Below are 17,162 nucleotides of genomic sequence, written 5' to 3' on the forward strand. Positions count from 1 at the left end.
CACACAACAACTATCATTATTGTCCATACCCACTGCCCCACTACAGAAGTCTGCAGGGTGCTCCTCTGCCTCTATTCCCCACCTGCTCTCCAAGGGCAGCGTCAACTCCAGTTCACTAAGGTTTGCTGAGTGACTTTCATATGCTTTCTTCACTGCTACTGCCCTAAACAGGTGCCCTGAACACCAGAAGCTATTTAGTAATCAAGGAAGAAACGACTACCGGGGTTTGATAGACGGCTTGGTAGCTCAAAGTGCTTAGTGTTCTTGCAGAGGACTCAATTCTGGGTCCCAGCACCCACAGAATGACTCCCAACTTTCTGTAACTCCAGTGCCAGCTAGTCCCAACTCGCACGATACACATAAAATACCTCTAAATGACTCCTAGACAGCTACACTGGATTTCCCACCTGTGCCCAAACTGAACAGTCTGATACTAAAATACATTCCCTCCACAGTCCAGGGCTTCTTGCTGTTATTTTTAGAGATTACAGATTGACTGATTTTTGGTTTTTCAAGACAGGGTGTTTGTCTGTGTAGCCCTGGCTGGCCTAGAACGTGCTCTATATACCAGGCAGCCTCGAACTCGGAACAGATCTTTCTTTGTTCCCCTGCATGCTGGATTAGAGGCATGTGCCACCTTGCCTGACTGTAGGGTTTTTATGTGAGGGCTCACATGTGTATCTCTGCACCACATCTTCCCGGTGCCCAAAGAAACCAGAGAGAGGACTGGAGAGCCTGGAACTAGAGTTACAAACAGTTGAGTCTCCATGTCCTGGGCACTGAGCCTGAGTCCTCTGAAGAATAGACAGTGCCCTTAACCAGCGAGGCATCTCTCTAGGCCACTTGATTTTCTGAGATGGGAGCTCACATAGTCATGATCCTTTTTTTTTTTTGGTTTTTCGAGACAGGGTTTCTCTGTGATTTTGGAGCCTGTCCTGGAACTAGCTCTTATAGACCAGGCTGGTCTCGAACTCACAGAGATCCACCTGTCTCTGCCTCCCAAGTGCTAGGATTAAAGGTGTGCGCCACCACCGTCCGACCTTGTAGTCATGATCTTGAACTTGCTATGTAGCCAAAGATGCTCTTGAATTCCTAATCCTCCTTCTTTCCTTTACTTCCTAAGAACAGGCATTGCAGGTGTCTCTGCCTGGCCTGGCTCAACTCTTGCATCTCTAGTCACACTCCTAGGTAAACTCAATGTTACTACACCATTGAAGATTTCATTTCTAATCTATTCCTTCCTTTCAGTTATCATTGTGTCTGCTTCTTTTTCTTTTCTTTCTTGGTTTGGATTTTTCAAGACAGGGTTTCTCCGTAGTTTTGTTTTTTTTTTTTTTTTTTTTTTTTTGGTTCCTGTCCTGGAACTAGCTCTTGTAGACCAGGCTGGCCTTGAACTCACAGAGATACGCCTGCCTCTGCCTCCCGAGTGCTGGGATTAAAGGTGTGCACCACCACCAACCGGCGTGTCTGCTTCTTAATGGAATAATTAGAATCGTCTCCTAATTGATCCTGTCTTCTGAACAGTGGAAGGAGAATCACCTGCCACAAATTGCCCTCTGACCTCCCACATGTGTACTGTGATTTGTGCATGTCAACACACACACACACACACACACACACACACACACTCTGTAAAAACGGGCTGGGGGAACCCTTACCTCCTACTGCATTCTTGTACATACCCTCTGTTCCGCTGAAACAGTGTTCTCACTGTGCTCTGGACAAGTCTGGTCTTTCTTACCCCAGGTTTCTTCATCCTCCATTGCTGCAGTGTCTTATGCATAACAGCCCAATACTGTTTGAGACCTGCTTGATGAAATTCTACTCATGTTAAATAATTCACATTAAATACATTAAGATTTCCGTTTGCCTTCATCTTTAAGTCCTAATATTTATTATATTTATTGCATATGTGCATGCAATACAACTCATGTGTATGCAGAGAATCACTCGTGGAAATCAAGTTTTCTCTTTCCACGTGGGACACAGGGATCGAACTCAGGTTGTCAGGCTTGGCAGCAAGCATCTTTACTGAACCATCTTGGTCCTTCCCTCAATTTTGAGACAGGGTCTTATGTGGCCCGGGCTGGCCGTGAACTTGCTGTGTAGCTGAGTCTGGTCTTGCATTCCTAATCCTCCTGTTTCCTGAGTCCTGAGGTTATAGACGTGCACCACCATGTCTGGGCCTTTAACTGGAATGCTCATAGCCCTGAAATCTTCCACTGTGCATCACGGGGCTGTCCTGTCTCCTCTTAAGGCTATGACCATACCTGTATCTACTGTAGTTTCTCACACAATGTCCCATACACATGGTATTTCTTAATGGAGCTGGCTTTAACCTCTGTAATTCTAATTCTATAATTCTACCTTTCTATGGATCTCTCCTAATTAAAGAAAAAAAGATTTTTTAATGTCTAGTGGTCAGTGTCGGATTCCAAATACTAGACATTGGTGGCTGGGCGAATGAGACTGTGAATATCATCTCTTCCCAAATCCAAATATCAAACTTGGTCCTTGCTCTTAGGGTCAGCTAAGGAAGAAAAGCAAGTGGTAAAGGTTATGAAAATAATGAAAAAACAAAGATTCATAAAACAGATGTCTGACCCATTACAAATGCTGAGCTTCTGAGTAGGAGGTGGCCTGGTACCTCAGAGCAAGGAGAGCAGGATCACCCTTATTCTCAGCCCCCAGACCTGGTGCTGCCTAGGCATTCGTTAGGGGTGATCTAAAAATGTCTCCTTGTTTACTTAGGAGATCCACACATGCTGGGGGCGAGGTGGGGCCTAATACTATGTCCCAGAGGCTCTGCCAGGCTTTCCTTTGTGCTTGGTGAAGAGTCACAGATTCTGTGCAGGAGAGCTCAACAAACTGAGAGCTGAGGAAGCAGGTGGGATTTCTGAGGGAGCTACTGGGAAAAGAACTGTCCCTTCCTGCCTCTATTCCCTGCCTCTCCGGGTACCTGGGAAAACCAGTCAGATGGTCCCTCTCATTTTCAGACTAGTCGTTCCAACCAAACTCTCAAGGGCCCCTCCTTAGTTCTTCCCACATAACCCAAAGGATTTGTAGTCTAGGAAACCAAAGAATTGTTTCATCAATAAATCAATTTATTTAAAAGAATATGTTACAATTAATTACACTAAGTGACATTACCAAACAATCTTAGAGTGGTTAGCTCTAGAGCAGGGGCTGGAGAAACACTGGAGCCAGTGTGGTCTCTGCATTTTCTCTTCACATTTCATAGATCACAAATAAAAATACAAGATACTGCAGTGAAAATACAATTAGAGTTTCTCTCAAATAAATTAAAAGGATGCATGGCCTGGGAAAAACTGAAGCCCAGCTCACTGGCTTAAAAGGGGGCCTGATATCGAGTTGGCGCCCATGTTTAGCAGCTGGCCAGGTACTCCTACCAGAGTCAGCCCCTCTTCAGTCTTGTTCCTTCCTAGAGCCCAGTTTCCGTACACCTCAGTTACTGCTGAAAAAGCTGCTGCGGTCTAGGTAGAGGGAGCCTGGCAGATGCACTCAGGTTGGATTAAGAGGAAACCAAGGTGGGGGGCTAAAGAAGCATTCTCCCTCCCACTAGTTCTGGGTATTCGGCCACGCTCTCCCTCCTCCAAAACGAAGTTAAAGTAACCCACGAAACTGGCGAAGGAGCCGCCATGTGCTGAGGCCAACCCCAGACATATTAATGGACAGGAGACAGGGAGACCCTCCAGTCCGGGAGACTTCAGGTCAACTCATATGCATGCAGGTCCCTTTAAGAAAGCGGCTTTCTAAGAGCTGGCCCTTAAGCTGGAAATTCTGAGATGAAAGAGGTGTCCCCTCTTCTCAGTGCCCTACTTTGCTGCTCCAAGCATGGGGTTGGGGCTATAAAAGGGGTAACTCAAAGCTACTGGCCCAGGTAACTAAAGGATAAAACTAAATGGGCCAGGCAAGAGGATGCTGGAATATTTATCTCGTTCCTCCCTGAGAGCTCTGTCCAGGCCTCGGAGCTGCCCTGAGCACTAAAGTATATGTAGCTGTGCTGAGCTTAGGCCTCGGCATGGGGAGGGCAGGAAAATGGGCACCAGGATAAAAATACAAAGAGCAGCAAGCTCAAAGCACTACCCAAACAAAGCTTCCTATGGGTCAGGTTTCTCAGGGTCCATAAAAATCTTTTGAATTTTTGTCTCATAGAAACTCAACATGGAGGAGACAATGGGAGAGCAGGAAGATGGGGAGGCGGATTCCCTTTCTCAGAGACAAACTGCAAAAGAAGACTGGGAGACAGATGCCACCCTGGGCAGAAGCCAGGACTACAAAACATAGTAGGGACTGAAGAAAGAGTGCAGGGAAATGGGCAGATGGGGTAGAGTTACATCTAACACTGCTTCATGCAAAGGGGCTGGATGCTGTGGGTCTCTGGCCGTGGTGGCCTCTGCCTCCATGACTGGAGCCCCACTCTGAGCCCTCTGGGTCTCCCCCTTCCCGTCTCCTTGCTGCAGCTATGAGACTGCCTCAAGTAGGCTGCTCCTACACAGATTCTGTTAACAGGCCAACACCTTTGGGGCTCATACTTAGAGACCTCCAAAAAACCCTGTCTCTTCTCTAGAAGGCTGTTGAGTAGACTCCTTCATGCCTCTCTCACTGAGGGAACAGGAGCACACTGTTGCTATTTTTACAGTTTGAACAAAGATGACCTCCAAAGTACCTTGGAGTAGAAATCAATGCATCTACTTTTAAGGTACTCAGACTAAGGATTAAAGCCAGAAGGAAGAGTTGATCCTGGATCAAAGCCTTCAAATCAAGTACCACCCTCTCCAACGTTAAACACTCACCACTCTTATATTTTATACTCCGTGGTCCCACAGATTTGCTGAAGGAAGGAATAGGCTGTCCTAAAAGGTTCACACCTTCCTGGGACAAGTGGCTGCCAGAATAATAGAGACAGAAAAGTGGTCTCCTAGTAATCTGCAAAATCAGTATGAAAGCAGTATGAAGTTTTAAACCAAACCCAACACTACCAACAACACCCAATTCCGGCTGCCTTCCAGCTGTATAAAGCCCAGATGCCAGCCTATGGAGGCTTCTATTTGGAAGGTACAGTGGGGAAGCAGGAACTCAAGGTCTGAGAATATTACCCTAGTGCCAGCCCTGGCCTGTGCCCCTAATGTAGTTCTTAGGTCCTAGAAGTCCATATGCAAGGGAAGACAAGGACCTCTTCTACTTCTGAGACAGGGTCTCATGGAATCAAGGATAACCCTGAACTCAGGATGGGCTTGAACTTCTGACTAAGTGCTGAGATTACAGGTGTGCACCACCACACCCAGATTTATGCTGTGCTGGGGTGGAACCTAGGGCTTTGTGCACACCAGGCAAGCACTCTGCCCACTGAGGCCCAATCTAGCCCCAGATGAAGAACTCTGAGAGACTTCTCTCCAGTCCCCTTTGAAGCAAAGAGTGGAGACCAACTGAAATCAAGCACATTCCACTTCTTCCTGGCCCTGAGCTGGCATGAACAGGACTATGATTTGGTTGACAGAGACCCAGACTCTAAGTTTCCCCAAGTCACTCCCTCCCCACAAAACTGCTTAAGGAAGTCATGGAGGGCGTAAAATAAAGGTAGTTACTCGACAGGAACGGAGGAGGTAAACCCTTATAAACATGAGGCACTGCTTCCTTCCTTCCCTCCGTATGTTTCTCATACTGTCCCTGTCGCAGAAGAGAAGTTTCCTATGGTGACAGCTCCCTGACACTACCCTCATCTCTGTTTTGGGCCAGTTGAAAGGAAGCATATAAAAGGCCCGAAAGAAACAGGAAGGAGATGCAGAATGGACTAGTCAGTCACAATGACTTGGAATGGAGACCATAGGTCTTTAGACTCCCTGTAGACCTGCAGCCTAGTTGCTCTTGAGAAACAGCCTTTCTCCTCCTCAGCACCCTCTTGAAGATAAAGACATACATTCCTTGCTCCTCGGACTCTATGGCAAACCAATAGCCAGAAACTGTACTCAACACAAAAAAAGGGGGGAACCAAGCAGGTTGTAAACTTTCTGAGTCCTGCATGAGGAGAGGTATTTTCCCTGTAATTTTTTTTTTCCTTTTTAAAGTTTGTTTCAAAATAAAGAGAGCAAGAGAGAGGTCATGAATTCAGTGAAAGGTGTGTAAAAACACAAGCTAAAAAAGGTACTGCCATCAATAGGAAATTTAAAAAGAAATATATATGTATATACGTGCAGCTAATTTGTGTATATATAATTTTTTACATACATACATATATATGCTCGAACAGTGCAAACGGATGGAGTTCATAGTTCCAGTTTTAAAAATATAGTACAGGAGAGTTTGTTGGTACGAGGCCTGGGGAAACGACAAGGGTGCCTTTGGTGAGTTGGTTGGGCTTACTTCTGTCTGATCTCAGTGGACTTCTGGCACTATCAACCAGCTGTTCTCTACCAGCTCAGTTCCAGAGACGTGAAGTTCACAGGGAGTTATTAATATTTAGCTTAGGACTTTGGGATATAACGACCTTTTTTTCTTCTTTTGTGTTAATGGTTACTGTCTGACATGGGAGACAAGAGGGCCAAGAGGATGAGGGCAAGGAGAAGGGATGGGATGAGGAAAGGCTAGGTGGCCACATCCCTCTGCTGTGACCTCGCCATCTGGAAAATATTCTGAAAGGAAAAAAAAAGAAGAGTTATTGAGGAGCAGCGTGGCCTCCGATCTGGAGACAATCCTCAGACAGAACTGGAGCAGCAAGCCTAGCGGACAGCTTGACCAGCTTCCCATCCAGAACCACAGCCTCCTTGAGCACAGAGAACTCTCTCTCACTACCACCACCTGGCTTAGTCTTCCTGTTTTACAAGAGACAATTCAGATCTAAGGAAGTTGCTTTGCCCAAAATCACAGACCAAAGAAGCAGGAGAAATCCCAGGTGACTTTCAGGGCCCAGTGTTCTTTCTACTAGAGCAAGAACATCAACTTCCGCATGACTGACTGGACCTTTTTTTGATTTCCTGATTTTCTCTGAGAATTTAAGTAGCTAAGTCTTCTAAATTCTGCTCCAGCACGGATACTATAAACAACAGTGCAACAAATTTCCCCCACATGTATGTTCTTGGTTAGTGAAGAAAGACCCTACTGTGACTTATCCAGGCAGACGGCTAAAACTCAGGGCAGGTGCTCTCCTGGGTCAGGAACAGCATGGAGGGTTATTTGATTAAAACAACAACAACAATAAAAATCAAACAAACAGGCAGAAGAGGGTCCATGAAGCCATGAGAGGTGGGAGAGCCTGCAGCCAGTGTCCACCCCTACACAAGGGGAGAAGCAGGGCTTTGTGCATAGCCCATTCACCATCCAGAGGCCAGCCTTGCTGGGAGAATGTCCTGGCTCACATGGGACAATCAGTCTCTAACTAATATTCCTAGAAAGACAGAAATGGAGGTGAGGGTCCCAGTATTTGGTCATGGACCTATAAATTTTAAATAAGAAGATGAGGAAATTAATTCAAGAATTCTTTACAATTACCTCTTTTCTCCACTTGAGCTCGCAGAATACCCTCTCAAAGCATTCATGCATGTAATTGAACTGGAAAAAAAAAGGTAGCAATACTCACTGACTTCCCAAGAGCAAACACAAGACCTCGCCTTTGAACTTCAGATCTATCACTCCACCTACCAAACCCACCCAGGACAGAAAAAGATCCTGCTGTGAACCATAAACACAGACCTGGCAATCTATTGTTCTCGAGCTCCTCCTAGTGGTGACTATGACATATGGATGCAAATTTCACAATCCCAGCTGGACAAAACAACTATTCCTTTTGATCTTATGGCTATCAACAAAGGAATAAAGTAAAGGAATAAAGTATGTGTTCAGGGTTATAGAAATACTCCAGAGAAACCAGGCTGTGATGGCATTCATCTTTAATCCCAGCACTCAGAAGGCAGAAGCAGGTGGATTTGAGCTCAAAGCCAGCCTGGTCTACATTAGCAAGTCCCAGGCCAACCATGGCTTCATTGTGAGATCTTGTCACAAACAAACCAAAAAAAAAAAAAAACCCAACAAACAATAACTATAGCAAGACAATGGAGAGAAAGAATTCTCTGAGATCATAACTTCATTGCTTCCTAGAGCCCCAGATTCATGCGCTTTTCCCTTTAGTTCCCACTAGGATTTACTTAAAGTCCACTCTCTCTCCCCTGTGCCCCCATCTCCCACTCACATATGGTGTGAAGATTTTAACCCATCGAGGCTTCTTCTCTCCTCGTGCATATTCAAAGCAGAAGGCCATCCCTTCTTCATCTGTGTCCCATCGCTGCATTTCCTCCCATTCAAATGCTATTACCTGGTTCTAGACAGCCAAGAACATCTGAGTAAGGACTACAGACTAGCTGAGGCAAAGGCATTCTGACAGAGAAACACTAGCGCTTCAGGGAAAGGCTGGGACAAGAGAAACCGAGGCTGGGACAGTGGCTCAGTGGGTAAGTGCTTGCTGGGCAAGGTGACCTGAGTTTGAGTCCCAGAACCCGAACAAAGGTGGAAAAAGAGAAAAAGACTCTAGCACAAAGTCGTCTTAAAACCTCCACAAATGCACCATGACATGCATGTGTGCATGCACACATACAACACGCGCACGCACACATACACACATATACACACATGCATGCCCACTCACATACATGAACGAAAGCATACACACACATGCACACGCACACTCACATGCACACGCATGTGCACACACACACCCACCATACAATAATCAAAATGAATAATTTGGTGTAAGGAGTCAATGAAGTAAGGATCAATATGGATTCACTGATTATCAACACAGTTTTGATTTCAATTGTCCCACAAAGAGGATCTAAAACACAGAAAGTATCATAGAGCTCCTGGCCCAGCCCCAAGGAAACGCCTACCTCCAGTTGCCCTTCTTCAGTGCAGGCATGAAGCTTAAAGTGCGTGATGCTGATGGCTGTGATAACGTGCCCCTTTCTCCTGGAGTCACAGGCACAGTGTGGGAAGATGATTTCATTGTAGCCCTCACAAGTCCTTAGCATGTTGAGGTACTAAATAAACAAAAGTGAAAACCATGTCACAAAGACACTGAGGCACAATGCAGAGTTACTGGATGGACAAGAGTATTTCACCGAAACTGCCCAAAGCCCTGGCTTCTGACTCGCATTTGTCCCTGCGCTGGGTCAGGCCTCTGTGCACTCCTCTATCCCATTCTTAGCTTCTACCGCCACCCTCCTAACACCAGTTCTTCACTTAAAGAGACAGGAAAGACACTGTTGTCAAGACCACCAGCTTCAGAAAGGAACTCCTGACGGCAGCCAGTGTGGTCCTCTCCCTCCAGTGCACTTCAGGCACGGGAATCTAGTCTACCCATCTTTACTAACCAAGTTACACCGATCTTAATGATGGAGACTAAACTACTACACAGCTCACACCCATGGCCCAGCTCGTCCTCTTGTCACTCTACAGAACCCAGAGTGAGGTTATTTGTCAGAAATGGAACAATCAGACCAGATCCCTAGACTTTCCTTTCTTCACCATCAATGAATTCCTAAGTGACTCTGTTGTTACAAGTCTCAAGTATGTAAGTGTGGTAGCTAGTTTCAATTGCCAACTCAACACATTCTAAAGCCGACTGAGAAAGGGGCTCCGTGAGGAACTGTCTAGACTGAGCTGTCCATGGGCACGTCTGTGGTGGAGGTGGGGTTACATGTTTAAACTGATGTGGGAGCCGGGCGGTGGTGGCGCACGCCTTTAATCCCAGCACTCGGGAGGCAGAGGCAGGCGGATCTCTGTGAGTTCGAGGCCAGCCTGGTCTACAAGAGCTAGTGCCAGGACAGGCTCCAAAGCTACAGAGAAACCTTTTCTCGAAAAACTAAAAATAAATAAATAAATAAACTGATGTGGGAGGCCCAGCCTAAATGCGAGCAGCACAACTGCCGGGCTTTGGTGTTAGACTGTCTAAAGGGGAAAGGTGAGCTGAGCAGGCATGCGTGCTATGGACTGTGCGGGTGTGCTGGGACGAGCTGTTTCAAGTCCCACAGCCTGAACTACGAACTCAAATAAACCTTCCACTGATTGTCAGGGCATTTCATCATAGCAGCACAGAGAAAACTAAGACCGTGAGCCTCCTTGTACAGCATCTGGACCCAAATACACAAATACATGATCCTCTCAAGGTTAATCCAGAGACGCCTGTGAACTCTGAAGCTCACTTGGCCTTGCTCCTGATCTACTGTTACCCTTGGTCTCTGATTCAACTCCCAATTCCAAGGTGAGAAGACACATGGACAGAACACGAAAGCGCGCAGACAAAGGGGGATGAAGGAGGAAATAAGATTCACAATCTCTGAGCTGGTGTCCTTCAAAGGGTTGCCTCGGAAATAAGCATACTGGATTACTCCCACACGCGCACAGGAAGTCACAGAAGACCAGGGCACCACCCTAGGTGACTTCAGCACTTGAGAGCCTAGCTGCCTTCTCTCTTACCAAGAGATAACACAAGCACAACAAAGGACACCAGGCATCTGCGGCTCTGCTACTGCTATTAGGGGCTCAGGGTCCAGGGAGAAAGGGATCACATTTTTGGTTTTTTGCCTACTTTTTTGTTTATTTGTTTGTTTTTTGAGACAGGGTTTCTCTGTGTAACTTTGGAGCCTGTCCTAGAACTCTGTAGACCAGGCTGGCCTCCAACTCACAGAGATCCGCCTACCTCTGCCTCCTGAGTGCTGGGACTAAAGGCGTGCGCCACCACCGCCCGGCTTCACCTTGCCTACTTTATATTCTTCTTCAGTAAAATAAGTGAAAAGATGGGAAATTACAATGAAGAAGAACAGAGGAAAAAACGAAAACGGAGGCAGGTGAGTTCAGAAGAGCCTGTTTCCCCTCGTCCTCCCACCGTCACACTCCACCCACCTCTGCCCTTTTTACTGTCCTTCCTGTGCCCACGGACACAGATGTAGGTTGCTACTCTAGCACTATGAGAAGAAGAGCAAAGCCTGCTACATACAGGCAAATATGACAAGAGGCAGGTGCTCTGGAATGGGCAGAAACTCTTCTGAGCTATAACCAGTAACAGGCCTGGGGATAGAGCAGAGAGGGGAGTGACTGGGTCACTGGGCTGGCTCAGATCACCTTGCGCTGGAACTCAAACTGCATCATTTCCTAGCTATAGAACCTTAGACAAGCTACTCAATCCAGGCCCTTAGTCTCTTACTCTATAAAGTGGAAAGAATAATAGCAACTATGTCATAATATTATTTGTTAACATCAAATATAAAATGTTTAAGCACAGAATTTAATGCATAATTGTATAATTAATAAATGATAATTTAAATTTTTTTTGTTTTTGTTTTCCTTTTTAAGACAAATTTCTCTGTGTAGTCCTGGCTGGAACCAGGTTGTCCTTGAACTCAGAGAGATCTGCCTGCCTCTGCCTCCCAAGTGCTGGGATTAAAGGCGTGTGCCACCACCACCCAACAAAGTTTCTCTGTGTAGCCATGGCTGTCTTGTAACTCACTCTGTAGACTCACAAGAGATCTGCCTGCCTCTGCCACCTGAATGATGGAATTAAAGGTGTGGGCCACCACTGCTCAGTAGTTAAAAATCTTTTTAAAGCTCCATTATTATTAGCCAAAGGACTTAATCATTTTGCTCTCAAGAATGCCTTAAGAGAGCTGGGCGGTGGTGGCACACACCTTTAATCCCAGCACTTGGGAGGCAAAGGCAGGTGGATCTCCATGAGTTCGAGACCAGCCTGGTCTACAAGAGCTAGTTCCAGGACAGACTCCAAAGCTACAGAGAAACCCTGTCTCGAAAAACAAAACAAAACAAAAAAATGTCTTAAGAGCTCAAGGAGTGGCAGTACACCCACTTGGAGTACAAAAAGGAATGGTTATGAAATGACAGATCTGGAAATTACTTTTAAAAACTCTAGAGCAGGGTGCTAGCTAAAGAGATAGCTCAGCATTTAAGAACAGTTGCTGCGCAGGCAGAGGATCAAAGTCTGGTCTCCAGCACCACCACTGCAGGGCTCACAACTGTCTATTACTCTAGCTCCAAAAGATATGACAACCTCTTCTAGATTCTTTGGGCACTGCATGCACATGGTACACATACAGACAAGCAGACAAACACACATTAAAAACAAAAACAACTTCCAGAGTAGAGACTGGGAGATTAGCTCAGTGAAAGAATACTTGCCAAACACGTGTGAAGTCCTGGTTTCAACCTTCAGCATTACGGAGAGGGAAGCAAATAAAAAAAACAAAAACTCCAGTACAAGACAGAGCCAAACAAAGCATGCAGGTTATAAGGTGAGGACAGCCAGCCAGTGTAGCAGGTGGTACATGTGCCATCCTTTCAGCTTCTCTGAGTGCTTAGAAACTTAGGATAAAATGGTAGAGGAAAAAGAGTGCCCTGAACCCAGGCTCCCAACATCCAATCCAAGCCATACTCCTAACACAGTCATTAGAAATGCTGACAGGTGGGGGCTGAAGAGATAACTCAGTGGTTAAGAGCACTGGCTGCTCTTCCAGAGGATCTGAGTTCAATTCTGGGCAACCACATGGTGGCTCACAGCCATCTGTAATAAGATCTGGTGCCCTCCTCTGGCCTGCAGGCATACATGGAGGCAGAACACTGTATACATAATAAGTAAATCTTTAAAAAGAAATGCTGAGCCGAGCGGTGGTGGTGCACGCCTTTAATCCCAGCACTCGGGAGGCAGAGGCAGGTGGATCTCTGTGAGTTTGAGACCAGCCTGATCTAAAAGAGCTAGTTCCAGGACAGGCTCCAGAACCACAGAGAAACCCTGTCTCGAAAAACAAAACAAAACAAAACAAACAAAAAAAAAAAAGAAATACTGACAGGCTCACACACAGCTATTCTGCTCAAGGGTGCTTCAGAACCTGTAATGCAGGTGGGTGTCACAGAACCTGAAGATGAGTTCTGCATGTTCTTTCACAAAAAAAAAGTTGACACTGGTGCAGAACAATTGTCTATATTCTATCAATTATGTCTTAAATAAACGCTGACTGGTCAGTAGCCAGGCAGGAAGTATAAGTGGGACAACAGACAGGAAGTAGAGGCAGGTCTATGACAACATGAGAATTCTGGGAAGGAGGAAGCCCATTCCTCCCCAGTTCTGTCCCAACCACAGAAGAAGAATGATGTGATTGCCCCGCTAAAAAAGGTACTGAGCCATGTGGCTAACATAGATAAGAATAATGGGTTAATATAAGTTATAAGAGTTAATAAGAAGAAGTTAATGGACCAATCAGTTTATAACTAATGTAAACTTCTGTGTGATTCTTTGGGACCTAACGACTGTGGAAACTGGGCAGGACAGAAACCCTCAGACAACACGACATAAAAGAAATTCATTGAGAATTGTCTTCTGCTGTTCTGACAAACATATCTGTATATTCCTAATAGGGCATTTTACTGTACAGATTTTTTGTCTTTCAGATAGGGTCTTATTATGTGGTCAGGTAGGATAACCTGGAGCAGGTTAAGTACACCAGACTAGCCTTAAACTTGTTTCTGTCTCTGTCATGAGTACTAGAATCACAAACTTGGTCCACCATACCCAGGCCCTCTTTCTTTTCTTTTCTTTTCTTTTTTTTTTTTTTAAAAAAGCAGCATGCAGATAAAGGCAAAGATTAAGAAAAAGCCACCAGAAGAGACATGGACCTCTGCATATTCTGAAAGCTCTGTGATATTAAGAAAATATTATTCCTGGGGCCTCTCTCACTGGAAAAATGTCGCCTGGAAGTAAAGGGCACCGTCTCTCCCTTGACTCCGGGGAAACATGCAACATGAGCGGCAGTTCTAACCCCACTCCTAACCCCAGCTCTACTCTGACGAGTCACATGATCCTACAAACTGGTTTGAATGTAAATGACTCAGACAGGCCCATGGGTTTGAACACTTGGTCCCCAGCTGGCTGTGGAAGGAAGCTCAGGAGGCAGACCTTGCTGGAAGAAGTGGGTCCCTAAGGGAGTCTCTCACTCCTGTCACCATGATGGATGGACTAGGTCCTCTCTAACTGTAAGCCAGGGTAACTTTTTCCTCCCTTACATCACTTCTTGTCTAGTATTTGGTCACAATAAGCAAGAAAAGTAACTAGGATACTGGGTAAGGACTGCACTGAGTGTACTTTATAAAATGGGGCTAATACTTCATAACCAGTCTAGAATGGACCAGCACAGACCAAATCTCCTCTTCTTATCCTTGGATTCAACAATGTCACTCCTGAAAGCAAAAGACCTTCAAAGACAGTCCTTATTGGCCTAAATTCTAAAGATAATCTTAAGGGAAACGAAGGGCACTCATGTCCTTGACAGGAAGTCAGATACAGTCTTACAGGGACCCGGTCTTCGGAGATTCTCGGGTTGGTATTATTTCTTAGGTACACAATCTTAGGTATACAATCCTAATATTGCTGCATTTGTAGCAAACTTAAAAAAAAGAAACACTGACACTTTACATGAATTTAAAATTAGAAAAGGTAAGTTTTTATTTTCTAACATTGACAACATATATCTAAAAAAACAAACGTTAAAGCTAGGCACAGTGTCTGCATCTCTGATACTAGAACCTGGGAGATGGAAGTGAGAAGATGTTCAAGACCAGCTTTGGCTAGATAGCAAGTAAAACCCTAGCCTGGGTAGGAGGCCTCGCCTAAAAACAAAGCAAGCACACAGAATTATTCTGTCCATTCTCTATTTTGAATAGCTAAATATTACATATGACTTAGGTAAGTGACCACTTGGGTGAAAGAGGAAAAGTATAGTAAAGGACATTTTATAAATGTTCAGTAGTTAATAAGAGAGAGGTGTAGTACCTAACAGAGCAGTACAGTTCAGGTGAATGGGCGAAGGGTCCATTCTAAAGAATTCTGTGCTCTCCCAGCTCACCTGTCTAAGGTCAAACCAAAGGTCTAATGGAAATATGGAGGAACCCTGGGAGCCAAGTCTCCCCACTCGAATTGAGATCCTGAAGCTCTTCAGGTTTCACAATCTTAAGTATGTTTTTTTCTTTCTTTCCTTTTTTTTTTTTTTTTTTTTTTTTTGAGACAGGGTTTCTCTGTGTAACAGCCCTGGCTGCCCTGGAACTCGCTCTGTGGACCAAAATGGCCTAGAACTCACTGAGATCCACCTGCCTCTGCCTCCTGAGTGCTGGGATTAAAGGTGTACACCACTGCCCAGCTTCCAAGTATGCTTTTTAAAATATATTTTCTACTTTTATTGTATGTATGCTTATATACCGCATGTGTGCCTGGTGCTGTGGGGGCAGAAGGCATCAGATCCCCTGACCTGCATGCAGTTAGATAGTTGTGAGCTGCTGATGTGGGCGCTGGAACCTGACCCTCAGTCCTCTTCAAGAGTAGCCAGAGCTTTTCACCACTGAGCCATCTCTCCAACTCCCAGGACAATGGATTTTTGTTTATTTTTTTTGAAAGAAGACCTCAATAAGTAGCTCTGGCTGGCCTGGAGTTCCTATGCAGGCTGGCCTCACACTCACAGTGATCTGTGGGTGTGTGCCATCACACGTGGTCCCAGTGCTAATATTTTTTTTAAAAATTATTTATTTATTTATTATGAATATAATACTCTGCCTGCATGTGTACCTGCACCCCTGAAGAGGGCACCAGATTTTATTATAAATAGTTGTGAGCCACCATGTGGTTGCTGGGAATTGAACTCAGGACCTCTGGAAGAAGAGTCAATGCTCTTAACTGCTGAGGCATCTCTCCAGCCCCCCAGTGCTAGAATCTTAAAGAACAGTTGTGTTTTAAAATGTTATTTCATAGACAGAAAAATTGCCTTAGCCAAAATCATGCCAATATTTAATTATAAGATTTTTGATTTTCTATTTTAGTTTGCTTGTATGTATTGGTAAAATAGTTCCTGTATTTCTAGTGATTTTCTATGGAAAAGAGATTATTTTTTATCATGTAAGTGATAAGACAGCTATCTTTTCTAGATGTAAGGCTATGAGCTAAGATTAATGCTGACCGTATTTACCTTCTAACTTAATGGTTCTCTGTGTATGTATCTGGGGGCGATGAATGAAGTCAAGACATGGTCTATGTGATTAGGCTGACCTCAAATTGAAACTCGATAGATAGCCTGGTTGGTTCTAAATAACAATCCCTTTGCCTTAGCTTCCTGAAGACTGACATTATAGGTGTATACCACCATACCTGGCCCTATTAAATTAACTTAAATGGATGAGTACACAGAAGATAAAAAAATAATTCACGTAATGTATCAGAATCATTACTAATGCACCTACTGTCCTGTGTGACACACATGGAATACTGCAAAAATTACAGTTATAGCCGGGCGGTGGTGGCACACGCCTTTAATCCCAGCACTAGGGAGGCAGAGGCAGGCGGATCTCTGTGAGTTCAAGGCCAGCCTGGTCTACAAGAGCTAGTTCCAGGACAGGCACCAAAAGCTATGGAGAAACCTTGTCTCGAAAAATCCCCCCCCCCAAAAAAATTACAGTTATAAGTGATCTGCCAAGAGAGAAATTGATAAATTTATATATTTATAACTATATTATATATAATTATATAATGATATTATAAATATATAACTATAAATTTATAAAGACTGAAATTTTTGTATTCTTTACATTTTATTTTTATTATTTTTTACTAGTTTTTTTTTTAAAACGGTCACTGTATTTACAGCAGATACAAAATAAAAATTAACTTTAAAACATTTAAAGAACATGTTAGATAGTGCTATCCAACAGAACTTCCTGCAATGCTGAAAATGATCTATCCATGTACTGTCCAACATGGCAGCCACTGGCCACATCTAACTACTTAACACTTAAAATGTGGCCAGTGTAACCAAAGGAATGAATTTTAAATAATCAAGTTTAGAGACTGGAGAGATGGCTCAGTGGTTAAGAGCACTGACTGCTCTTTCAGAGGACCCAGATTCAATTCCCAGCACCCACATGGCAGCTCACAACTGTCTGTAACTCCAGTTCGAAGGGATCTGTCACCTTCAGATGAATGTATATAAGATAAATTTAAATAAATTTTTTAAATTTCCAATTTAGATTTAAATACACGAAGCCAGTAGTATCTAAATCAAATACAATTCTAGGAAATCACACATTAAAAAAGCTCTACTGAGCAT

At 44.4% G+C, this 17,162-nt stretch overlaps 1 protein-coding gene across 2 annotated transcripts in view; it reads right to left on the minus strand.

Moving 5' to 3' along the window:
- Positions 1-3,089: 3,089 nt before the first annotated feature.
- Positions 3,090-17,162, minus strand: part of Snx27 (sorting nexin 27) — a 97,600-nt gene continuing 83,527 nt past the window's right edge. Inside the window, exons 9-12 of one of the 2 annotated variants that reach the window (XM_057793434.1) lie at positions 8,901-9,050; positions 8,207-8,335; positions 7,510-7,569; positions 3,090-6,653 (exon numbers count right to left, since the gene is read on the minus strand). In XM_057793434.1, the coding sequence (XP_057649417.1) occupies positions 6,606-6,653; positions 7,510-7,569; positions 8,207-8,335; positions 8,901-9,050 (387 nt within the window). In that variant the 3' untranslated portion in view covers positions 3,090-6,605. Of the gene's footprint in view, positions 7,406-7,509; positions 7,570-8,206; positions 8,336-8,900; positions 9,051-17,162 lie in introns of both variants that reach the window. The other variant, XM_057793435.1, reaches the window with a different exon arrangement.

Source organism: Chionomys nivalis, chromosome 18, assembly GCF_950005125.1.
Source record: "Chionomys nivalis chromosome 18, mChiNiv1.1, whole genome shotgun sequence".
NCBI classification, from domain to species: Eukaryota; Metazoa; Chordata; class Mammalia; order Rodentia; family Cricetidae; genus Chionomys; species Chionomys nivalis.